Source organism: Bos grunniens, chromosome X (assembly GCF_055505025.1).
Source record: "Bos grunniens cultivar Pamir isolate PY7600 chromosome X, Bosgru_T2T1.0, whole genome shotgun sequence".
Lineage (NCBI taxonomy): Eukaryota > Metazoa > Chordata > Mammalia > Artiodactyla > Bovidae > Bos > Bos grunniens.
In genome coordinates, this window is record NC_141194.1 from 23,023,071 (window position 1) to 23,048,956 (window position 25,886).

The 25,886-nt window shown below is 45.2% G+C and overlaps 2 protein-coding genes across 2 annotated transcripts; both read left to right on the forward strand.

The window, feature by feature from the left end:
- Window positions 1-281: 281 nt before the first annotated feature.
- Window positions 282-3,379, forward strand: LOC147339961 (melanoma-associated antigen B4-like). Its single transcript, XM_086386864.1, has one exon. The coding sequence runs from the start codon at window positions 1,475-1,477 to the stop codon at window positions 2,477-2,479; it is 1,005 nt and encodes a 334-aa protein (XP_086242990.1). The 5' UTR covers window positions 282-1,474; the 3' UTR covers window positions 2,480-3,379.
- A 17,725-nt stretch (window positions 3,380-21,104) lies between these two features.
- Window positions 21,105-23,911, forward strand: LOC147339962 (melanoma-associated antigen B17-like). Its single transcript, XM_086386860.1, has one exon. The coding sequence runs from the start codon at window positions 22,267-22,269 to the stop codon at window positions 23,296-23,298; it is 1,032 nt and encodes a 343-aa protein (XP_086242986.1). The 5' UTR covers window positions 21,105-22,266; the 3' UTR covers window positions 23,299-23,911.
- The last annotated feature ends 1,975 nt before the right edge of the window (window positions 23,912-25,886 follow it).

Sequence of the window (25,886 nt, forward strand, 5' to 3'; positions counted from 1 at the left end):
CCAAGAGAGCCTTCGGTGTTCGTCTCATGGGCTCCAGGAAGGCTGTTAGGCTTGGGCTCCCCAATTCTTCCTGTTGGGAGTGCTGACACAAGTGAGAGGCATGGAGTGAGCCAGCTGACAGTTCAGGACAGGGACATCCCAGGACCCCTTAAGAGTCAAGGGAAAGTCCACGTGCCAATCCTGTGAGAAGCTCGCCCAGAACCCGGCCTGTCCAGGTCCCGCCCTTGCTGTCCTCCAGGAGCCCAGATGCGCATGACAGGAAGTGACGTCCTCCTAAGCACGCTGGGGGAGCGACGCCATCCTTGACAGTGCCGCTATCTCTGAGAACTGCCGTTGACGGTTGCCAGAGGGAGCAGTCCGAAGTGTCATCGGGTGTGAAGATCGGAGGTGACGTGAGTTACGAGTGCAGGGACACGTCTCTGTACCCCCATTTTCTTTTCCCTCTGAAAAGAGGGGGCCGCACAGCCTCCGGCCACCCTACCCCTGCCCTCGGACCAGAGGATCCAGGCTAGCTCTTAGGCCCCAAGACCATCCACTAACCCCTGGGGGGTCTCGGGAAAGAATGCCTTGGTCAGGCTCTGCTGGACCCCAGCTCTGCTCGGTAGAGGAAGAGCCACGAGCCCTGTCGAGTGAAGGAGGGACCCTCGGGGGGACTGAGGGCCTCCATACACCAGAACGGCAGCCATGTGTAACCCCCACTCACCGCAATTTGGCTGCGGATTATCCGGCTGAGGGGCTCCCTCACTGCCACCTCGGACACGGGACACTCGGAGAAGAGGGGACTTTGGTCTGAGGGGCTGGCAGCTGGTCAGTAGAGTGAGGATGTGAGGGTTCAGGAAGAGTCAGGATGAGGGCCATCCTCCCCGACAAATGGGTGACTCAGGAACCTCCCCTCTGCTCAGTGCTTCTCCCCGGCCAAACATCGGGAAGGGGGATGGCGGTCTGAGAGGGGAGCTTGGAGCCTTGTTGTGAAGAGGCAGACAAGAGACAGCAGAAGGGAAGGTCCTGGGACCCTTCAGTGAGGGGCTGAGTATGCCCTCCTCTCCTCGTCTGGGGTGACAGGGAAGGTGGCAGCGTCAATTTCAGACCGGAGAGGGAACAGGCTGGGTCCGGGAGAGGGGGCGTCGGATATGGGGGTGTCTCGCACCAGTTTTCATCCTGATTCTGAATGTCAGCTGAGAGGACCTGCCTCTCCTGCCAGCCCCCACTGGTCCCCCTTTTAACACCCAGGCAGGACTGTCCGCAGTGCCCCAGGGCTCACTCTCCGTTGCTACTCAGTGGTCTCAGGGGACAGGCGGACCAGGAGAACAGGAGCCTTGTGGGTCCTACAGAACTGGCCTCGAGGACCCCTCAGAGGTGGCTACCACTCTCCTCGCTGAAGGTTCTCACAGCATGTCCTTGTCCCTCCTCCAGGTGCCTTCCTGCCTGCTTTCCTGCCCGCACTCCCACCTGCGGTCCCTGACCTGCTGTCACCATGCCTCGGAGGCACAAGAGCAAGTCCCATGCCCGTGGGAAACGCCACCAGGTCCGGGGGGACACTCAGGAGGCCCAGGCCAGTGCTGCTGAAGCCCCAAAGGAGGAGTGCCCCTCCTCCCACTCTACTGCCCCTCAGGGTTCTCTCCCGAGCTCCCCTGCTGCTGGCAATCACCAGCAGCTTCAGGGAGCCATGGTCCCTAGCTCTCCTGATGCAGGGCCTTCATGTGCAGGATCTGATGCAGGTGCCCAGGGCCCCGAGGAGGGAAGTGCAGGTGCCTCCCAGGCAGCCCCTCGCAAAGATCTTCTGGCCAGGAAGGCCAGGATACTCGTGGAGTTCCTGCTGGAGAAGTACACCAAGAAGGAGCCCATCACGCAGAACGCCCTGATGAAAATCGTCAGCAGGAAGTACAGGCAGCACTTCTCTGAGATCCTCAGTACAGTCCGTGAGCGCATGGAGCTGGTCTTTGGCCTGGAGATGAAGGAAGTCGACGGTAGAGGGAACATCTACACCCTGATCGGGAAGCTCAACCTCGGGGGAAACGATTGTCCGCGTGATGAGGGAGCGCTGCCCAAGTCCCGTCTCCTCATGGTGCTGCTGGGGGTCATCTTCATGAATGGTAACCGCGCCACTGAGGAGAAGATCTGGGAATTCCTCAGTATGTTGGGGGTCTATGCTGGGAGGAGGCACTGCATCTTTGGGGAGCCCAGAAAGCTCATCACCAAAGATCTGGTGCGGAAGGAGTACCTGAACTACCGCCGGGTACCCAATAGTGATCCTCCGCGCTACGAGTTCCTGTGGGGCCCGAGAGCTTGTGTTGAGACCAGTAAGATGAAGGTGCTGGAGGCTCTAGCCAAGTTCCACGGTAGGGTCCCTAGTTCCTTCCCAGACCTCTATGACGAGGCTCTGAGAGATCAGGCGGAGAGAGCAGGGCTGAGAGGTGCGGCCAGGGCTCAAAGCAAGGCTGAGGCCAGTGCCCCTTCCAGGGCCTCCTCCCACATCTAGGGAGGGGGGCAGGGCACTTTGTTCCCTTTGTGTTGGAAGAGAGCAGTGAAGCTCCTAAATAGTGCAGAGTAGTAGGGGTGGAGGGAACAAAACCCATATCTTCTTACAGTTTAAGTGGTAAGCGAGTTTAGGTCTAGTTTGTTTTAACAAAATATATATCTGTTTTCTTGTATTCACATGAGAAATACCTAACGAACGATGATTTAAATTAGAAATGTAAAGAGGTGAAGGAGGTGTTTAGTATTTTCAAATGTTCTTACTTTTGATAAGGTGTATTGTGCTTCAGAGTTCAAATGTATGAATCATATAAATCATAGTTTTCAGCTGTTTTAATGTTTTAAAAGTTTGTGTATTTGTAAAACACACTGAAAGTACTGAATATATTGTTCACAATGCAAAGAAGATAACATGACATTAGAAGAGAATTTTTCTTGAAGACTAGTCAAGCTTCTAAAGAGTGCATGGTGGTGGGGGTTACATCACATTTCTTTCCATCACATTTCTCTTTCTGTTTCACACGAGTAACTTCTAAATATTATTTGTTTCATTTTTTTTCAAATATTTTTACTTCTAAGAGGTTGTTTTTCCTCAGAGTATTAATTTGGTAATGATACTGCTGTTATGTTCATTGCTGTTTGAAAAGTTTTAATGGTACAGTTTTGGTAGATATAAAAGAAATTCAGGAGCCATCTATATTGTCTTTATGATCTGAAAGTAGGTAACATAGCACTGCAAGAGTGATTTTCATGCTAATTTGAAAGAAGACTACAGAAACTTTTGAGAATCATAAAGAAAATGGAGAAAAGAATAGAGTAAAAAGTCTTTAAGTTGTGGTTTACCTTCTTTCTTTTAAAATTTCTTTTAGGAAAAATAAAAAAATACTTTGACTTATTTAGCTCATTTAAGAATATTTGTTTCTTTTGTCCTAATTCACTGCATATTCTCTGTTCTCTCCTGGATTAAAAGTTAACTCAGATGGGAAGGTGGTATTTGAGGGGTTCATAGTAATCGTAACTTCCACTTATTACAAACCAATACTTAATCAGTATGCCACTGCTTTATATGTAGAACATGCATTCCAGCATTCATGCAGCATCAGATTTAGCACTCCATTTATGGATGGATAACTTGCAAATTTCTCAAGTTCACGAACTGATGAAGTGACCTTCCTAGGACTAGTCCCCCGATCTGGATTAGTGCAGAGCCCACAATGTGCCACTTCTCCCAGCCTAAGCCAGACATCATGTCTTTTCATTCATTTTTCCTCTAAACACTCCAAAAAATGTGTCTGGTTGGATACATGGGGCCCTATCCCAAAGAACTGTTTTGGAATAAAGTTTAAAAAATGCTGATAAATGAATGGTATGAAAGAAGACAAAACTACTCAGGGACAATGTGGTCATGAACACATGCAATGACAGATATCCTGAAAAGATCAATATGCCCTCATTTATCCTTCTTGATTCTCAGGGACATAAAAGCCTTAGCTTAAGCACTGTGTCCTCAGGTCAATGGATGGAAGAGTCCCAGCCTCTGATACTTATCAAGGGGAAGATTTTAGAACACTAGGGGTCCCACAAACTATACCCTGCCTCTTGCCTTGTGTGGCCATGGGGAGAGCAGTCTGTCTGAGGTGTGCCTTCCTTTCCTGCAAGGCAAGGGTGGAGGGGTTCACAGGGAGTTGAGTGCCTTGGTCTTCTGACAGCAGCTCCAATTCTGCCCAAGTAGGAGATCCTAAGAGGCCTTCATAGGATTTACAGTGAGGACACTGGGGGCTGATGAGTGGACCCCCCCGGCCATAGCAAGGATGGCACGGAGGAATAGGCAAGGGTAGCCAGGGAGTAGCTCTCTCACCTCCCCTTCTGTTGTCTCAAGAAGGCAAAAGCCTTGGCCACAGGCCAGCTGATTCAGCCAATAGAGAGGGTGGATTCCCATATGCTACTGGAAGTCAAGGTAAGAAACCTGATCTAAGACTGGGGGACCACTGACTCCAGAAGAGAGTGGAGCCCTAGAATGTTCTCCTCCTCAGAAGGCCCCAGTAGCTTTGCACACATCTGGTTCATCCTGTCTTCCAATCCAAAACTTCCAAGAAAGTAATGCCTTTGTTCTGAGGAGCACAGCCTCAGGTGAGCGGAGGCTGCAGTCTGGGTCTGGTCAGGAGTGAGGATGAGGTCCCTGAACGGGGTGCAAGAGGACCACTCAGCCCAGAACAGGGGAGACTGTGGAGGCCCAGCCCTGATGCCAGCCCTATGAGACCCAGGAGAAAGCTTTCTGGCTGAAGAGCTTCTCTTTCCACTAGAGTGGTCTCAGGGAGGTGAGAGCCTTGGTCTACTGGGAGAAGCCTCACTTCAGTACAGAGTGGAAGCTAGTGACTCCAAATGAGAATAAAGGGACTGCACCTAGAACACAGCCCTGCCCCTCTACACCTCGCACTGGCACATTTGGGAACACAGGCATGATGCACCCCACACATTTCTTTTTAAGAGAATCTCAGGAGGTGAGGTGCTGGGGCTCAGGGGTCAACCTCAGGAGGAATTCCAGTTCATGCCAAGAGTCACGTAGAGGACCATGAGGACTAAAGGAACCACTCACACTATACCACTTTTATAGAATCCCTCCCCTAGGGTCAGCCATGAGTGACCGCAGGTTGGCAGCCCTCACATCCTCCGAGGAGGTCTCAGGGAATTTAAGGCTGTCACATGAGAGGACAGGTCTCGTTAGGAGATGGGAAGTCAGTGTGAGGACCTGGAGAGAGGACATTAATAATGAAGAGAGGGAGGAAATACAGGTCTTCCTAGGAGCCTGACTGAGGACAGGTGCAGCCAGCCATCAGAAGGCCTCAATTTCCAGTCACAGCTTTCTGTCCTGAGAGACAACGGGTAGATGTGGTAAGTTAAGCAACCTCTGCTTTCTTCTATTGGGTCTCAGAGAGTTGTGGGCCTTACTCTGAGGACATGTCCTCAGGTAAACAGATAGGAGCTGCAAGACCTCCCAACAGTTCCCAGAGGACCCCTGGTCATTTTCCCAGAGGAGCTTCAGGTAACCCTTGATGTGGCAGGGAGGATAGTTCTTTCATACCTGGGTCAGCTACTCTGTGCAGACTGATTTCCCTGGGCCTTTGTCCTTCCAATCCTCCATGATAAAGGGAATTGAAGTTAGGCTTCAAACCAAGTGGCGTGCTCCTCCCCTAAAGTCCTTGCTAGGCAAGTTTACCTTTGATGTTTCTGCACATGTATGACTGCCCCTTTCACTTTTTGGGAAGAAAATTGCTCACTAAAAGCCAGACAATAGTCCAAGCTGGAGACCTTCATTAGAAGGCTCCCACCAAGAGAAACGACAGCTCTTGGCTCGGGGAGCCTGCCTCCATATGACAGGGATAGAATAGCATAGGATACAGGTAGCCGTCCCAGGTGATTCTGTGGAAAAGAATCCTCGTGCAATGCAGGAGATGAAGGTTTGATCGCTGTTCTGAAATATCTCCTGGAGGAGGAAGTGGCTACCCATTCCAGTATTCCTGCCTGGAGAACCCCATGGACAGAGAGCCTGGAGTGCTGCAGTTCATGGGGTTGCAAAGAGTCAGACATGAATGAGGGCTTGAGCACAGACAGACAGACTGGTAGATCTAGAAGTCTAGGAGGGGAATAGAGGTAGAGAAACATAGGAACAATTGGTAGACCATTGTAAGTTAACATTGTTCAAGAAAGGCATCAGAATATAGTGGAAGAAGGCAGGTTTGTTTAAATATAAAGCCATAAATAATACATGAGATGTTCCCCAGGCCTTTAGGTAAAAGAGGAATGTCACGACCCTTCTATCCATTTGAAGAAGTTCTACAATAATCCAAGTTTGACCTCATAAGGTCAGACACTCTCCTGCTCCAAATGAATTGGGAGGCAGTGATGTAAGCCTGACCTGTACTCAAAGAAGGCAGTCTTTCCTAGTCCTCCACTTTCCATTGACTATAGAATGTATTCCACTTAATCCTCCAGGCAGAGCTCCAACACCTGACTGCTTGCATCTCTTACAAGCATCCTATATACATTAATCTATTTCTTGCCTAACACTTTGCCTCTTGCTGAATTCCTTCTGTGCTGAGACACAAACAACCTGAGCTGCCCTAAGTCCAGCTACCAGGTGAGTGATTCTAATTAAAAAACCACGGTTCAAGTTCCAATCTGGATTTTTGGGGGGTTGGAGTCCTGGCCATGTGGATTTGAGCCAAAACCTGGTGTGATAGGTTTCATCTAGAGGAAGTCTCCATGCCACCCCTTCGAAAATTTAAACTACGGCCTGTTAAACTAGCTCATAGGGCTAGTATGAAAGTCACTTTCTTCTGCATGTCTCTGCACGTAGACTCCCAATATCTTTGCCTTTGGGTGTCCAAATCCAGACACTGTATGCCATGAATGCCTCCACTTTGTGTTTATAAAATTCAAGCTGAGAGTGTCTAAAGGATAAGGTGAGAATGGACAAAAAAAGAAAAGAAAAGAAATTGAGCTAAACATTTTCTGGCTACCTTCTGAAATATGGCTGTCCTGGTGCCTCAGATGGTAAAGAATCTACTTGAAATGGCAGGAGATCGGGGTTCGATCCCTGGATTGGGAAGCTCCCCTGAAGTTGGGAATGGCAACCCACTCCAGTATTCCTGCCCAGAGAATCCCATGGACAGGGATCCGGAGGGCTACAATCCATGGGGCCACAATGAGTCAGACATGACTTAGAGAATGAACAACAACAGCAATCTTCTAAAACTTCTTCTACTTTACCACTTCTTGCTGCAACTAGTGAAGCCCATGCGTCCTAGAGCCTGTGCTCCACAGTAAGAGAAGCCACCACAATGAGAAGCCAGTGCACCCCAATGAAGGGTAGCCCCTGCTCCTCAAAACTAGAGAACACACACGCAGCAGAAAGAGCCAGCCCAACCAAAATGAAATACATAAATAATTTCTTAAAAAAATATACTCAGGGAAGCCACAACGTCCCCTGGGGTGAGAACTGAACCACATTCTGCCCAGCAAGATTACAGGTGAGGGATGCCACAGCCATGAAAAGTCCATAAGGGAATTCAGTGACACCAAAAGCCCCTTATGAGCATTCATCATTTCCTTTTCAGATGGGTAACTGACTGTCCATTGCTGAAGACTTGCCCTTAGGATTCCAGCGAGGTCCCTTATGTCCAAGTCTTCCTTGCCTTTAGGAAAAACTCTGAACTTTGAAAGACTTGCCAGGTAGACTCTGCTGGCTTGGCAATGCTTAATTTGCCTACAAAAGCCCTTCCCCTTTTCCAGATGTTACTAACAATCAGCCAGCCACTGAGCCCTGTTCACAGGAACTCTTTTTGGACAAAAGAAGGAGCCTCTTGGACCACAGACCTCTTCTTCATTTGTACTCAGCATTGAACACCACTATTCCCGGCCCTCATCTAACCTGGGGCTCCAGAACTCCTTAAACTCTATCCACCTCAGGAAGTCATAGGGCCCACCAGACTTCCATAAGAATCCAAGTTCCCCTCTCCATGCAGGATCTCAGTTGGATAAAACAAGATTAGGGAAAATTCTCAGATGACCCCAAAAAATATCTAGACAAGTTTAGACATCTATGACTTTTGAATTAATCCAGAAGGACATTTATATCATCCTTGCTCAGACACTCTCTCAGGCAGAAAGGACAACTATATACAGATTCTGCACTCAGCTGGGAGACAGCTATCACATGGCAAAGTCCCAACCATTTCCCATGGGAACAATGGCTGTTCCCTGCTCAGAATCTAATTGGGAGTATAATACTTGAGCCAGGTTAGCAGCCAGGGATGCTTTGTCTTCCTCTTCCCCACCTGAACACTGGTGGTCAGAGCACACCCAGAGAGGCTCCCTGTTCTGGCCAATGACCACCACTAGGTTTCCAGCCATGTCAGGACCAAGCAAGACAAAGTGCCAGCAAGGGGTGTCACAGGTGCACCAAGACCTAAAGAGTGACTACTGTAACCCAAGGTTCATGATGCCATATTTACAAAAAATAGCACTGTGTTTTCTGTCTTCCTTCCCACTCCATGGATTTTGCATGGGTACTTATGGGAAACTGCCTGCACACTAGGAGAAAAGTTATATAACCTAAAGCTGTCCATCAACTTGTCAGTCAAATGACACAGGACACACATGACCCTACCACATGGCAGGACCATTTCTGGTTTCCAGACAGCCTGCTCTCCTCCTTCTCAGGAGTGTAATTTTGCTCTGCTTCATAAAACTGCTACTTAAAACTGCTCTGTTTCTCCAATAAATTCTTTCTCTTTGGGAGGACAAAAACAGGAAATCAGTGTTCTGCTGGTGAAAATATGGATCACATATTTATTACTGTTCATCAGGTTCCAGTTAAAGTTTTTATATTTTATAACACAAATTTAGAAACTTTTGATTGCTGTGTGATCTAGAACAAGAAAACACAGCAATGGAAGAGGGATTTTCATGCAAATTTGAAGAGACTCTGAGGTAAAATAACTTAGGTCAAGTAAAAAAGAAAAGAAAAAGTCAATTTTGGTAAGTTTTTGGTGAAATTCTTTTAATACTCCTTTTTAGTAAAAGTATTTCCTGAGTTTATTCAAGATTGTGGGAGAAATTACATAGTAATAAAGTAGACAACTTTATCATTGTCACTCTTATTTCCAACCAGTAATTGAGTACTCCTTGGAATGCTCCATGGCAGAACTGGGGATGGTAATAAAAAGAAGCCTGAGCCACTGTCCATAGAAGTTAAGTGTCTATAAGTTGTGGCCATATCAAGCAGATGGGGAGATACCCTTTGAGACCTAAACATGTGACAAGTTGAAACCAGGGATGAGAACGAGAGGAGGTTGCAGATTAGAGCAAGTCAAAAGTAAATGCTCTGAGGCAAGGCATGTGGGTGCTTTGGAACACTGCAGTTCCCTTGAGGATGTAATTTGAAGTTACGTGGGTTGGTGGGCTAAATGAGGCTGAGTGAATTGAGGGCAGTGGGTGACCCTGAAATGGGGGGTTTAAGTTGAGAAGTTGAAGAATGGAATGGAAGATTACCCTTGATTCTTACTTTGAGACTGTGGGTAAAACAGAGAGACTCTCCACCTCGGACAGGAATAAAATGGGTTCTGTGCTCCTGCCCTAGTATGGAGAAACACAGTGCACAAACTGGGGATTTAACCCCACTGCCTCCAGGGTGTTTGCCGGAAAGAAGGATGGTATTTCCTTGAACTGAGATATCTAATACTCACTGTAACAGCAGTCTCCACACTGGAGTCAGAGGCCACTATGTTACAGAAATGTTCTACTACCTATTTTAAGCATAATTTGGGGAACTTCAAATGAAGGCTACACTTTTGGTGCTGGTAAAATTAATGAAAATGGGGGTTGTTGGTATGGATGAAAAGGCAACTGGAAGGGAAGATCTTTGTCCTTTACACAAATTCTAGAAGTTCTGAGTAGCATCCAGGCAGGGGAGATTCCTCTACATTCAAATGGCATATTTACAAATGGGGAAATTTTATTTAGTTTTACTAAGCAGAACTGTGTTCATTCTGAAAGTGCCACATATTTCTGATATCTCATGCAACTAAAAAAACAAAATTCACAAACTATGGTCTGTAGTCATTATCAGAGGAATAAATGTCATTCTTTGAAATCCATTTTTGCAAGAGCTTTAGATCCTCTACATAGAAAACCCTAAAGACTCCACCAGAAATTACTATAACTAATCAAGGAATATAGTAAAGTTGCAGGATATAAAATCAACACACAGAAATCCCTTGAATTCCTATACACTAATAATGAGAAAATAGAGAAATTCAGGAAACAATTCCATTCACCATTGCAACGAAAAGAATAAAATACTTAGGAATATATCTACCTAAAGAAACTAAAGACCTATATATAGAAAACTATTAAACACTGGTAAAAGAAATAAAAGAGGACACTAATAGATGGAGAAATATACCATGTTCATGGATTGGAAGAATCAATATAGTGAAAATGAGTATACTACCCAAAGCAATTTATAGATTCAATGCAATCCCTATCAAGCTACCAACGGTATTCTTCATAGAGCTAGAAAAAATAATTTCACAATTTGTATGGAAATACAAAAAACCTCGAAGAGCCAAAGCTATCTTGAGAAAGAAGAATGGAACTGGAGGAATCAACCTGCCTGACTTCAGGCTCTACTACAAAGCCACAGTCATCAAGACAGTATGGTACTGGCACAAAGACATAAATATAGATCAATGGAACAAAATAGAAAGCCCAGAGATAAATCCACGCACATATGGACAACTTATCTTTGACGAAGGAGGCAAGAATATACAATGGATTAAAGACAATCTCTTTAACAAGTGGTGCTGGGAAAACTGGTCAACCACTTGTAAAAGAATGAAACTAGAGCACTTTCTAACACCATACACAAAAATAAACTCAAAATGGATCAAAGATCTAAACTTAAGACCAGAAACTATAAAACTCCTCGAGGAGAACATAGACAAAACACTCTCCGACATACATCACAGCAGGATCCTCTATGACCCACCTCACAGAATATTGGAAATAAAAGCAAAAATAAACAAATGGGACCTAATTAAACTTAAAAGCTTCTGCACAACAAGGAAACTATAAGCAAGGTGAAAAGACAGCCTTCAGAATGGGAGAAAATAATAGCAAATGAAGCAACTGACAAACAACTAATCTCAAAAATATACAAGCAACCCCTACAGCTCAATTCCAGAAAAATAAATGACCCAATCAAAAAATGGGCCAAAGAACTAAATAGACATTTCTCCAAAGAAGACATACAGATGGCTAACAAACACATGAAAAGATGCTCAACATCACTCATTATCAGAGAAATGCAAATCAAAACCACTATGAGGTACCATTTCACGCCAGTCAGAATGGCTGTGATCCAAAAGTCTACAAGGAATAAATGCTGGAGAGGGTGTGGAGAAAAGGGAACCCTCTTACACTGCTGGTGGGAATGCAAACTAGTACGGCCACTATGGAGAACAGTGTGGAGATTCCTTAAAAAACTGGAAATAGAACTGCCTTATGATCCAGCAATCCCACTGCTGGGCATACACACCGAGGAAACCATAATTGAAAGAGACACATGTACCCCAATGTTCATCAGAGCACTGTTTATAATAGCCAGGACATGGAAGCAACCTAGATGTCCATCAGCAGATGAATGGATAAGAAAGCGGTGGTACATGTACACAATGGAATATTACTCAGCCATTAAAAAGAATACATTTGAATCAGTTCTAATGAGGTGGATGAAACTGGAGCCTATTATACAGAGTGAAGTAAGCCAGAAAGAAAAACACCAATACAGTATACTAACGCATATATATAGAATTTAGAAAGATAGTAACAATAACCCTGTATACGAGACAGCAAAAGAGACAGTGATGTATAGAACAGTCTTTTGGACTCTGTGGGAGAGGGAGAGGGAGACGGTGGGATGATTTGGGAGAATGGCATTGAAATATGTATATCATATATGAAAAGAGTCACCGGTCCAGGTTCGATGCACAATACTAAATGTTTGGGGCTGGTGCACTGGGATGACCCAGAAGGATGGTATGGGGAGGGAGGAGGGAGGAGGGTTCAGGATGGGGAACACATGTATACCTGTGGCAGATTCATTTTGATATATGGCAAAACCAATACAAAATTGTAAAGTTAAATAAAATAAAATTTAAAAAATATCACATATATTACAATAGTTCTACAAAATAGGGTTTAGAAGACTCACTTTGCAGATTACAAATTTGGTAATATTCTCAAGTTCACAAGACTTGTGACAGAGCTGGAAATAGACATTTGGTCTGCATCTGTCGAGAGGCCACACTTTTCCACTCTTCCCAGCCTCAGGCAGACCTAGTGTCCTTCAGTTCTCCTGTCATCTTCCTACTCCAAACTGTATTTCAGAGACTTCTGTTTCAAGACAGCGGTGTAGGAGGATGTCTGTTCATCTCCTCCTGCACCATAACTGCAACTAGCTGTTGAACAACTATCAACAGGAGGACGCTGGAACACACCAAAAATGATACCCCAAATTCAAAGAATAAGTGGAAGTCGCAACAAGATAATAGGAGGGGTACAATCACAATGAATTCAAATCCCATACCCTCTGAGTAGGTAACTGGAGAACAAAAATACCAAAGAAGTTCTCCCACGATTGTGAAAGCTCTGCACCACACATCAAGGAATGCAGCCTGCGGTTCTGACAAAGGGACTTGGAATTCCCTGGTCATCTGACCTTCAAGGGCAGTGGGATTTGATTATAGGACTCCCACAGAAGTAGGGGAAACAGACACACCACTCTTGGAGGGCACAAACAAATCTCGCATGCAGCAAGATCCAGAGAAAAGGAGCATTTACTCCACAGGAGACTGAATCAAACCTACCTCCAAGTGTTCGAAAGTCTCCTGTGGATTCATGGGTCAGCTGGGGCTCAACACAGGGATGGGGGCACTGGCAGAAGCAGTCCTAGAGGTCCTCCTTGGCATAAGCCTTCCTACAGGTCAGCATTAACTCTGCCATAGAGACCACAGACCCATAATTCAAAGAGAGACAAGCACTCTAATGTTCACTGCAGGACTGTTTACAACAACGAGCACGTGGAAGAAACGTAGATGTACATCAACAGATGCAAGTATAAAGAAGCTGTGGAAGGCACATGCAATGGAATATTGTTTTTGTTATTTTGTCACTAAGTTGTATGTGATTCTTCTGAGACCCCAAGGACTGTAGCTTACCAGAATCCTCTGTCCTTGGGATTTCCCAGGTAAAAATACTGGGGTGTGTTGCCATTTCCTTCTTCAGGGAGTCTTCCTGACCCAGAGATTGGTCACAGTTCCTGCACTGGCACGCAGATTATTTACCATTGACCCACGAGGGTAACCCAGTGGAATATTACTCAGTCATAAAAATGAACAAAATTGTGTCATTGTTAGAGAGATGGATGGACCTAGAGAGTGTTATACCGAGAAGGAAGTCAGAAAGAGAAAAACAAAGATTGAAAATTAATGTATATATGTGGGATCAAGAAGAACGGCACAGGTGACCCTATTTGCAAAGCAGAAATAAAGACAGTGATATAGAGAACTAATGTATGGTACCAAGGGGAAAGGGTTAGGGTGGGAGGAATTAGAATATTGGGATTGACTCATACACACTATTGATACTCTGTATAAACTAGACAACTGTTGGGAATATATTGTATAGCACAGGGAACTCTCCTTAATTCACTGGGATGCCCTCAATGTGAGGGAAATCCAAAGTGAGAGGATATATGTATACGTATGTCTGATTATTTTTAGCATGGAATAGAAGTTAACACAACATTGTAAAGCAACATACTGCAAGAAATATTTGCTGCCATTGACTCGAAACAGTGACTGTAAATGTACTTTTATTTAAACATTCCATGGTTTTCCAAAGAACAATGCAAAGTAAATCAGATTTTTCCTTCACAGGCTGTTATTTCACACAGTGTTTTTTTATGTTAACATGTATCTTTCAAAATGTAAATGTCATACAAAGGAAACTAGGATTAATAACTTTTTAAATTTCTCTTCTTTACTGTAATTGTTTTTACTTTCCTAGTTAGTATGGGAGAGCTTATGCCATCTCAAACTGTCTCTTTTGATACACAGATTATTCTAACTGAAAACAATCAAGGCCAAAATACTCAGAAAGGAACATGACCTTTGGCCTAACTGCTGAAAGAACTTAGGCAAAGGTCCTGTTCCCTGAAGAGAACTATGACCAGAGATACCTGCAAAGATTATGGGCAAGGAGTGGTGGCGAAATCTTGGCAGGGCCTAGAGATGAGAGTCCACTCTGTGGCCCAGGGTCTCTGCCTGGCACAGAAAACATTCATTTACCAACATTGCCTTTCCCATCTCCATGTGAACTTCCTTCTTATTATTTCAGGTCCCAAAGAACTACCATTATGATTTTCTTTTCTCTTTGGCTCTGGGCTTTGGCCATGTTGATGAGCTATTCAGTTTTCCTGAGTCTCTCTCATGTCTATGTGTTATTATACATTTATTTTATCCTATTAATCTGTCTCACATCAGTTTAATTCTTCGACCACCTGCAAAAACCCAGAAGGGCAGAGGGAAGTATCATGCTCCTCCATATTAGCTACATCTCACATATTTCTCTCTGTGTTCAAAATCCCTAATGAGGTATTCAGTAAGAAACTAATGGCTACGGATGTCATTAAGGATTTTACTTATATTGATATAATTACATATTTCTTTATGCTTTTCTAATTTTTATTTATTTATTTACTGAGCATTACCCCGCCCAATAGAGCAAGAGCCAGGTTTCCTCATAGCCAGTCCATCCCATCAACAAGCTTCCAAAAGCCTCTTAAACTCATTTTTTCAGAGGGCAGACAGAAGAACTACAATGCCCTATTCTCTAGAATGAAAACCACAGTCACACAAAGCTAACCTAAATGATCACATGGATCACACCTTTGTGTAACTCAAAAGCTACGGGCCAAGCTTTGCATGGCCACCCAAGGTGGATGGCTCCTGGTGGAGAATTCTAACAAAATGCAGTCCACTGGAGAGGAGAATAGCAAATCACTTCACTATCCTTGCCTCGAGAACCCCATGAACATCATGAAAAGGCAAAAAATATGATACCAAGAGATCATACCAGGGGGAGATACCTGCGCACCCCAGATCAGTAGATGTCTAATATGCTATTGGGGAAGAGCCCAGAAATAGCTCCAGAAAGAATGAAGAGACTGGGCCAAGTCAAAACGACACTTAGTTGTGGATGTGTCTGGTGGTAAAAGTAAAGTCTGATGCTGTAAAGAATAGTACTGCATAGGAACCTTGAATGTTAGGTCCATGAATCAATGGAAATTGGTCAAGCAGGAGATGGCAAGAGTGACCATCAACATTTAAGAAATCAGACAACTAACATGGACAGGAATGGGTGAATTTAATTGAGATTACCATTGTATCTGTGGGCAAAAATCCATTAGAAGAAATGGAGTATATCATAGTCAAAAAAAGAGTGCAAACTGCAGGTACTGGGTGCAGTGTCTATAAGGACAGAATGATCTTGGTTCATTTCTAAGGCAAAGCATTCAGCATCACAGTAATCCAAGCCTATGCTCCAACCACTGATGCCAAAGAAGCTAGAGTCCAGTGGTGCTATGAAGATGTACATCACAGCCTAGAACTAACAATCCCTAAAAAATGTCCTTTTCATAATAGGGGACTGGAATGGAAAAGTAGGAACTAAAGGAATAACTTGCAGCTGAAGATGGAGAAGCTCTATATAGCCTACATAAATGTGACCCGGAGCTCACTCTGGCTCAGATCATAAGTTCCTTACTGCAAAATACAGACTTAAGTTGAAGAAAGTAGAGAAAAGCACTAGGCCATTGAAATATGACCTAAATCAAGTTCCTTATGATTATACAGTGGAGGTGAGGAATAGTTTCAAGGGATATGATCTGGTAGGAAGACTGCCTGAAAAACTAAATATGAAGGTTCAGAACAAGGTATAGGTTTTAACCAAAATCATCCACAAGAAAAAGAAATGAAAAATGCTAAATGGCTGTCTGAGGCCTTACGAATACCTGACAACAAAGGGAAGCAAAAGGCAAAGGAAAGGTGTACCAATCTGAATGCAGATTTCCAAAGAGCAGCAAGGAGTAATAAGAAAGCATTTTCAAGTGAACAATGCAAAGAAATAGAGGGGAAAAATAGAATGTGAAAGACTAGAGTTCTCTTCAAGAAAATTAGAGATACCAAGAGAACATTTCATGCAAAGATGGGCACAATAAAGGACAGAAACTATAGGGACACAACAGAAGCAAAAGATTTTAAGAAGTGGTGGCAAGGATATACAGAAGGACTGTTCAACAAAGGTCTTTATGACCCAGATAACAGTGATGTTGTGATCACTCACTTAGACCCAGACATCCAGGACTGTGAAGTCAAATGGGCCTTAGCAAGCATTCCTAAGAACAAAGCTAGTGGAGGTGACGGAATTTAAGCTGAGCTATTTCAAACCCTAAATGATGATGTTGTCAAAGTACTGCACTCAATATGCCAGCAAATTTGGACCACTCAGAAGAGGACACAGGACTGGAAAAGGTAAGCTTTCATTCCAATCCCAAAGAAGTGCAATGCCAATGAATGTTCAAACTATCATATAATTGCGCTCATTTCACACGCAAGCAAGGGAATGCTCAAAATCCTTCAAGCTACGCTTCAACAGTATCTGAAAAGAGAACTTCAATATGTACAAGCTGGATTCAGAAAAGGCAGAGGAATCAGATATCAAATTGGTAATCTCCATTGGGTCATAGGCAAAGCAAGTGAATTCCAGAAAAACTTCTACTTGTTTGACTATGCAAAAGCCTTTGCCTGTGTGTTATCACAGGAAACTGCAAAATTATTAAAGAGTTGGGAATACCCAACCACCTTTCCTGCCTTCTGAGAAACCGGTGTACAGGTCAAGAAGCAACAGTTAGAAGTGGACAAGGAACAACAGACAGGTTCAAAATTGGGATATGGGTACATTAGGTTGCATATTGTCACCCTGATTATTTAAGTTATATGCACAGTACATCATGAAAATTCCCGGATGGATGAACACAAGCTGGAATCAAATTGCCGGGAGAAATATCAATACCTTCAGACATGCATATGATACCACCCTTATGGCATAAAGTGAAGTGGAACTAAAGAGACTCTTGATGAGAGTGAAAGAAGAGAATGAAAAAGCTAGCTTAAAACTCAACATTCAAGAAACTAAGATCATGGCATCTGGTCCCAACACTTCATGACAAACAGATGAGGAAAAACTAGAAACAATGGAAGATTTAATTTTCTTCTCCAAAATCACTGTGGATGGTGGATGCAGCCATGACGGTGGTGGTGGTGGTTTAGTGACTAAGTCGTGTCTGACTCTTGTGACCCCATGGGCTGTAACCTCCCAACCTCTTCTGTTCATGAGATTTTGTAGGCATGAATACTGTAGTGGGTTGCCATTTCCTTCTCCAGGGGATCTATCTGACCCAGGAATTGACCCCAGATCTCCTGCACTGCAGGCACATTCTTTACCAACTGAGCTACGAGGGAAGCCCCAAATTAAAAGATGCCATGAAATTAAAAGACGCTGTTTCCTTGAAAGAGAAGCTATGACAAACGTAGATCACATAATACAAAGCAGAGACATCACATTAGTAAAAGAGGTGTGACTAGTCAAAGCTATGATTTTCCCAGGGATCATGTGTGGATGTGAGCACTGGACTGTAAAGAAGGCTGAGCGCTGACAAATTGATGCTGTTGAATTGTGGTGCTGGAGAAGACTCTTGAGAGTCCCCTGGACAGAAAGGGGACCAAACCAGTCATTTCTGAAGGGAATCAATGCTGAATATTCATGGGAATATCTGATGCTGAAGTTGAAGCTCCAAACTTTTGGCCACCTGATGGGAAGAGCTGATTCATTGGTAAAGACCCTGATGTTGGGAAAGATTGAAGGGACAAAGAAAAGGAGGCAGCAGAGGATGAGATGGTTGGATGGCATCACTAACTGGATGGATAAGAGTCTGAGCCAACTCCAAGAGTTTGTGAAGAATAGGGAGCCTGGAGTGCTACGGATCATGGGGTCACAGTCAGAGATGACTGAGCAACTGAACAAAAGCAACAACACAGAACTGCAAAACAACAAAAGTAAAATATATTGTAAGCAATGGACAATAGGTAATAACACCATATTGATATTAGTTGCTCATTTTTAATAAACGAACTTGTATCAGTTGAACCATTCCAAGATGTTAATAACAGAAGATGCTAAGTGGAGGAAGAGACTGGCTCTATAGGAACTCTGTACACTATCTGCTAAATTTTCTATAATCCTAAATCTGTTCTTTAGAAAAATAGAGAGGCTCACAAGACAAGATGTTGACCGCTCATTATGAAAGAAATGCAAACCAAAGCTACAATGATGCATCATCTCACACTTGCCAGAAAGGCTATCATAAAAAAATCTAGAAACAATCAGTGCTGAAGTGGCATGGAGAAAAGAGAACCCTCTTGCACTTTGAGGGGGAATGTAAATTGATATAGCCACTATGGAGAACAGTATGGACAGTCCTTTAAAAACTAGAAATAAAACTACCCAATGACTCAGCAATCCCACTACTGGGCATACACACTGAGAAAGCCATGTGTGAAAAGATTCACGGACCGCACTCTTTATTGCAGTGCTATTTACAATAGCTAGGACATGGAAGCAACCACCTCAACTTCCACTAACAGATGAATAGATACAGAAGTTGTGGTAGATATATACAGTGGAATATTCTTCAACCATAAAAGTAACAAATTGAAGTCAGTGGCAGTGAGGTGGATGCACCTAGAGTCTGTTTCACGGAGTGAAGTAAGTCAGAAAGAGAACAAAAAGTATTGCGCAGTAACACATTTATATGGAATCTAGAAAATAGCACTGATGAATCTATTTGCAGGGTAGGAATAGAGACACATGTAGAGAAAAGACATGTACACAGCAAGGGATGGAGAGAGAGAGGGACAAACTGAGAGTGGCTATGACATATATGCACTACCATGTGTACAAGAGAGAGCTAGTGGGGAGGTGCTCTACAACAGAGGGAGCTCAGACTGCTGTTCCGTGATAACCTGGAGGACTGAGATGGGGGTGGCGTGAGGGATGCTTATGGAGGGGATATATGCATACTTAGAGCTGCTTCATACTGTTGTACAACAGAAACTAACACACTATAAAGCAATTCTCCTCCAAATAAAAGTTTTCATAAACTCTCTACTGATTTAAAATGTAGAAAAAATCTGGACAAGAACACATAGCCAGTACAGAGTTATATACAACAATGCCAAATGAATAAGAGACAGGAACAATGAAGAACAAAAGATAATGTAGGAATTTATCCTCGAATTAAAAATCTGAGGAAACAGGCACAGAAAGTATTCAAACATATAAATAACTTCAGCTATCTCGTATAAAATAGATCACCATAGCAAAACCAAGAGTCTGGCCTGGAAGAATCAACAATTACTTAGACCACGTAATAGAAAATCCAGCACAAATAAAAGCAACCATACCAAAAAAACGTACCTACAAAGAATCCTCAGAACAATGTATAGGTTCCACATAGAGGCAACAAGAAGAATTTCTTGACAGCCTTAGGACAAAGAAGTCTCAAACAGAATAGTATGTTATGTGTATTCATGAGGAGCAGATATTGTAAGACTGTTAATATTGCTTAACTCCTTTGCAGATCTACTCCAGTCAGACCAGCTGAGACCACAATCAAACATGGGCTGCTGTTTCCTGTACCCAGAATAAACCATGGAAAACTTACACAAGGAATAAAGACAAGTATTAACAAAAGCAAAAGCACAAAACTAAATAATCCCCGAGGCAAAATAAGTCTCTAATGAACTTGACCCTATGAGTGTCAAGGTGAGGGAGTACTCAGAGACTGACAAGGGCTGTGCAGGCTACAAGGGAAGAAGGCAACAGGATCAGCTGGAAAAGGCTTTAAAGTGCAGCCCTTGATTTTTCCACTGTGCCCTGGGGCCATGTATCCCTACAGCCTCATTGAAGGAATCTCAGGTAGCATCTCAGAGCTCCCATGCCAAGACCATGGGGAACCAGTCTGAGTTGGATGTGGCAGCATGGCCCAGACGTCATGAAATAACCAGCACAAACTTTGTTAGTGGATGACAACTGGCCCTTTTAAGTGATCACCTTAATAGACTATCATGCAGGGACTAAAAGAGAAAACTTAGTACCCCAAAAATTATACCAAAGGACAGAAATTCACCTCAGAACTTTCGAGCAGTGCCCCTGCAGTCAACTAAGAGCCCACAGTGAGAATCGTCAGGCTAAGGAGCCCCTTCACTTACTCTGCTGGGATGGTGTGGGGCATGGTGGGGGACAGGTGTGGATTCATACCAGAAAGGGAAGAATTTCCAGGCCCTGCCAGCAGTCAATATGTAGATCCTGAGTGAGATGTGAGGGGTTCCACACCACAGAAGGTAGTCTCCCATCCTTCCCTCTCAGCTCATCTTACCTGCAGCAGCCATTTCCTGGAAGCCTCAGGCAGAAGGGTCCAGAGGAGATGTACGTGCACTTCTCACCAGGAGTCTCGGGACTTGATGTCTTCGATGGGAGGCCTTGGCCTCAGGTCAGCAGATGGGACGTAGCACACCACCTACAGGGGTGAAGGGAAGACACGGAGAGCGGACAGAGCATCACTCAGCCCGGAAGACGGGGCCCGAAAGTGCCCTCACTGACATTCTCAGAAGCTCCAGGAAGCCCGTTCGGCCAGGCCAGAAACAATTCCTGCTGGGGTGCTGATGGAACCTAGAGCCTGGGAGGGAGGCCCGTAGACTCTGCTCGGTACAGGGAAGGTCTCAGGATCCGCAACAATTCAAGGAAAAGTGCACATGCCAATCCTCCGGGAAGCTCCCCCGGAACCCCGCCGGCCCTGGCCCCGCCTCTGCTGTCCGCCTGGAACACAGATCCACATGACCGGAAGTGACGACAACGCACCACGCTGAGGCTGCGAAGCCATCTTTGAGAGCTGCTGCCGTCTTAGAGAACTGCCGTGTAGGGTGCCCAGACGGAGGACTCCCAGGTTTCAACAGGGGTCCAAGTGTGAGGTGACGTGAGTTACAAGTGTGGGACACACGTCCAGCACGCCCAAGCCTTTCCCTCTGAAAAGAGGGGGCCGGACAACCCCCGGCCACTCTGCCCCTGCTCTCCCCTGGAAGATTCGGGCCTGCATCTTAAGCCCCAAGTCCATCCACTTCACCCAGGTGGTGTCCAAGAGGAAGGCTTCGGTCCGGGGCTGGTGGACTCCAGTTCTGCTCATTAGAGGGAAAGCCCCGAGCCCTGTAGCTAAAGGAGGGACCGTCGGGGAGTACTGAGGGCCTCCTCACCCTAGAACAGCAGCCACGCGAAACCCCCACCCCCCGAACTTGGCCTCGGAGCATCCGGGTAGGATCTGGGCAGCTCTAACGGCTGCGGGTCACCCTCATTACGATCTCGGATGCGGGACACTGAGGGAGGAGGGCACCTCGGTCCGAGGGATTGGTAGCTGGTCAGTACAGGGAGGATGTCAGGGCTCAAGAGGAGCCAGGGTGAGGACCATCCTCGCGGACACACGGGCGAATCAGGACCCTCCTCTGTAGTCAGTGCTTACTCCCGGCCAAGCACACGGAAGGGAGGCTGCGGTCTGAGTGGGGAGGTTAGAGCTTGCATACAGAAGGGCGGGTCCCAGGACCCTTAGGTGGGAGGCTGAGCACTCCCTCCTCTCCTTCTCCAGAGTCACAGGGAAGGTGGCAGCATCAGCCTTCAGAGCAGAAGAGGGATCGGGGCGGGTGCTAGGGAGTCATTCCCCATTTTTCATCCTAACTATGAATGTGAACTGAAAGGACATGCCTCCCCTGCCAGCCCCCACAGGCCCCCCTCTAACGCCCAGGCAGGGATGTCTGGCTGTGCCCCAGGGCTCACTCTCACTTCTTCCTCAGGGTTCTCAGGGAACAGTCTGACTAGGAGAACAGGAGACTTGTGGGTCCTAGAGCAGTGGACTCAAGGCCACCTATGAAGCAGACTTGGTTTAAACCGGGGACGACCCTCTCTGGTGTAGGTGCTAACATTTCTTTTTCCTTCCTCAAGGCCACTCAAAGCCTGCCTTCGTAACTGCACGCCCGCCTGCAGTCCCTGACCTGTGTCATCATGCCTCGGAAGCACAAAAACAAGCAACATGCCCATGGGAAACGCCACCAGGTCCAGGGGGACACTCAGGAGGCCCAGGCCAGTGCTGCTGCAGCCCCAGGAGAGGAGTGCCCATCCTCCCCCTCTTCTGCCCCTCAGGGTTCTCCCCCAAGCTCCCCTGCTGCTGGCGATCGCCAGGAGCTTCAGGGAGCCATGGCCCCTAGCTCTCCTGTTGCATTGGCTTCCTGGGCAGGATCTGAGGAAGGTGCCCAGGGCCCCGAGGAGGAAAGTGCAGATGCCGCCCGGGCAGCCCTGCTCGCTCGGAGCATTCGCAAAGATCCTCTGATGAGGAAGGCCAGCTTGGTGATGGATTTCCTGCTGGAGAGGTACACCAAGAAGGAGCCCATCACACAGAACGGCATGCTGAATGTCATCGGCAGGAAGTACAAGCAGCACTTCCCTGAGATCCTGAGCAGAGCCTCTGAGCGCGTGGAGCTGGTGTTTGGCCTGGAGCTGAAGGAAGTCGACTGCAGCAGGAACATCTACACCCTCGTCAACAAGTTCAGTCTCGGGGTTGAGGAAGGTTCAAGTGATGAGGAGGAGCTGCCCAAGTCTGGTCTCCTCATGGCGCTCCTGGGCATCATCTTTACGAAGGGTAACCGCGCCAGTGAGGAGGAGATCTGGGATTTCCTCAATGTGTTGGGGATCCATGCTGGGAAGAAGCACTCCATCTTTGGGGAGCCCAGAAAGCTCATCACCAAAGATCTGGTGCAGAAGGGGTACCTCAACTACCGCCAGGTGCCCAATAGTGATCCTCCGGGCTACGAGTTCCTGTGGGGCCCGCGAGCTTATGCTGAGACCACTAAGATGAAGGTGTTGGAAGTTCTGGCCAAGATCCAGGATAAGTTCCCGAGTTCCTTCCCAGACCTCTATGATGAGGCTCTGAGAGATCAGGTGGAGAGAGCAGCGCTGAGAGGCGGGGCCAGGGCTCCAACAATGGCTGAAGCCAGTGCCCCTACCCGGGCCAAGTCCTACAGCTCCTCCCATATCTAGAGAGGGATCAGGGCACTTTGTTCCCTTCGTGTTGGAAGAGAACAGTCCACCTCTTAAATAGTTCAGGGTAGTAGGGGTGGGGGGAACAAAACCCATATGTTCTTCACAGTTTTAAGTAGTAAGGGAGTTTAGGTGCAGGTTTAACAAAATACACATGTTTTCTTTTTATCCATATGAATAATATCTAGTCAAAAATAGATGATTTAGGTAGGGAGGTAGAGGTTTTTTGTATTTTTAAATGTCACTACTCTTCATAAGGTTTATTATGCTTCAGAATATCGGTTAATTAATGTCATGGATGTCATGTTTACTGCTGTTAGGTTTAAGACTAGGAGTTCATTGTAAACAAGTCGAAAAGACTTCAGTGTTTTCCTTATGGTCCAGAACAAGGTAACATAACATTGGAATAGAATTTTACTTGGAAATGTGTAAAAATCTTAGAGATAAGTATTTGGGAATCACAAAGCTTTCAGAGTAAATGCTGGTTTATTCTTTGTCTTCTTATCTGTCCTTTTTTTTCCTTGTAAAAGTTAATAACATGGACTTAGATTTGTTTAGCTTATTCAAACTGTATGACATTTAAATCATAATAAAAGAGAGTCTTTGCTCATTATTCCTTTTTTCTCCCAAATTAATTGACCATCTTGTGTTTAGAAGGCTTTTTTATAGTACTGGGTTGATAAGAAAATGAAGCCCAAGCCACTGCCCATGGAATTTTGAGTCTAGCAGCAGGGACCATATAAGGAAGGTGGTGAGCTAACTCTAAGGAATAAACAAATCATAAATTTAAATGGGGGAGGTGTGGAAGAGGAGGTTCCAGATGAGAGCAAGGAAGGCGAAGTTACCTGATTAAGGTGGCATTGGGTCTTGGGAAAAGTCTAGTTCCTCGGTGGGAGGTCCTGTTCAGTCCAGATGCATGATGGGCTAGATGAAGCTGTGGGAGTGATGCCAGACACTCATACGATGGTTCTCAGAGGTGAGGCTATAAACCTGGAGTATATCTAAACCATATATTCACCATTATTTGGGGATATCCGAAAACCATAGGGAATGGAAGGGGCCCTGTGCACTTGAGCCAGGGCAAGTGAACACTCACACTACGTGTTTTCAACAAAAGCTGTCCAGAGAGTTTCTGAGAAATAAAGGTGATACCCATTGAAGCGAGATGCCAAGACGTCACTGGACTGTCTCTCTTTTTCTGGGATGGGAGCACCAGAACTTGCTCTGTTAAACAGTTTAATTAGGTTATGTTTAGTGTAATTTGGCAAACTTTAAGGGAGGGCTCAATTTTTACTGTCAGTGGGATTAAATTAGGGGTGGTTTGGACAAAAAAAAAGCATCTGAGAGGGAAGTTGCTGGTCCTTGAGACAAACGAACTTGTCCTTGCATCCATGTGGAGAAGATAACCCCAAACACCTATTAAAACAAGTGCTCAAATAGGGAAATACTGCTTAGTTTTACTTGCTTGGGAGCATTAGTGCTGATGTCGATTTGATTATTGTTTGGACTTGCATATTCTCTAGTATAGCCTGGAAATAAAATTATGTGATGGAAGTTTGTTATCATTCGGGGTCAAAATCACCTTCGTAATAATGGCTATTCATTCAAAGTACCAAAGCTTGCCTCATACTGTGCCAGGTGATTTACATACATCACACATGTCTGTGGTCCTACACTATAGACTCTTTCAAACACAATTTGCAGATAAAGAAGCTGGAATAAAGAAGCTCAGACTCAAAGCTCATAAATGATAGGAGCTGGACTGAACCCCGGCACTGAATTCCTCCAGAGCCCATACTGTGCCACTCCTCCAGGATGAGGCTAACCTTGGGTCACTTCCTCTTTCTGAACATTAGTCCAAAAGGTATTTCACATGTGAAATAGCATAATTTCATACCCCAAACACAGTTTTGGAATAAAAAGCCCCAGAAATAAGTAACAAAAAATGAAAATAAAAGTGAAGTACGAATAAGGAAGGAGACTGCATTCAGTGACAATTTATCTACATAGGAAATGTCAGTAAACTGCAATAGATCAGGGGTGCAGAAAATCATTTAATTCAGCCCCTTCCTTTCAGAGAGTAAATCTGTTAGAGTGAAGGTTCTACAAGAGGCTGTGTCTGGTCAGTGAAGAGAAGGAAGAGATCAGCGTGTTTTCTCTGATAGCACACCACCTATGCTGGGGCCCCCTCCCGGACTGTAGCCTCCCTATCACTCCTGGGACTCAGTCCACTCTCTGTGAGATTTGTTGCAGGCAGACTAAGACTTTTCAAAGACGTGGCTTTTACCAAGAACTCTTTCATAGAAGAGACAGGAGTCAAGGTAAAGACAGATGAATGAGGAACTGAAGTCACAGAGAGACTGGCCTGTGTCGGCTCTCAGAAGGCCAAGAGAGGGTTGCCAGGCTGCACATTCGCTCACTTCTTTTCAGGGCTTGCAAGGACATGGTCTTTGGTCTACATGGGTCACCTTAGGTTGAAAGAAAGAGGAAATCCAGAGTCCCCCAGGAGTCAAGGTGAGGTACCTGAGTGAGGGCATACCCCTACACTGAACACAGAGAGCCCCAAGAAGCCTGAATCCTGATGTCAT

Bases quoted from the DNA above. Each gene is read 5' to 3' on its own strand.
- LOC147339961 (XM_086386864.1), top strand. From the start codon at position 1,475: ATGCCTCGGAGGCACAAGAGCAAGTCCCATGCCCGTGGGAAACGCCAC.
- LOC147339962 (XM_086386860.1), top strand. From the start codon at position 22,267: ATGCCTCGGAAGCACAAAAACAAGCAACATGCCCATGGGAAACGCCAC.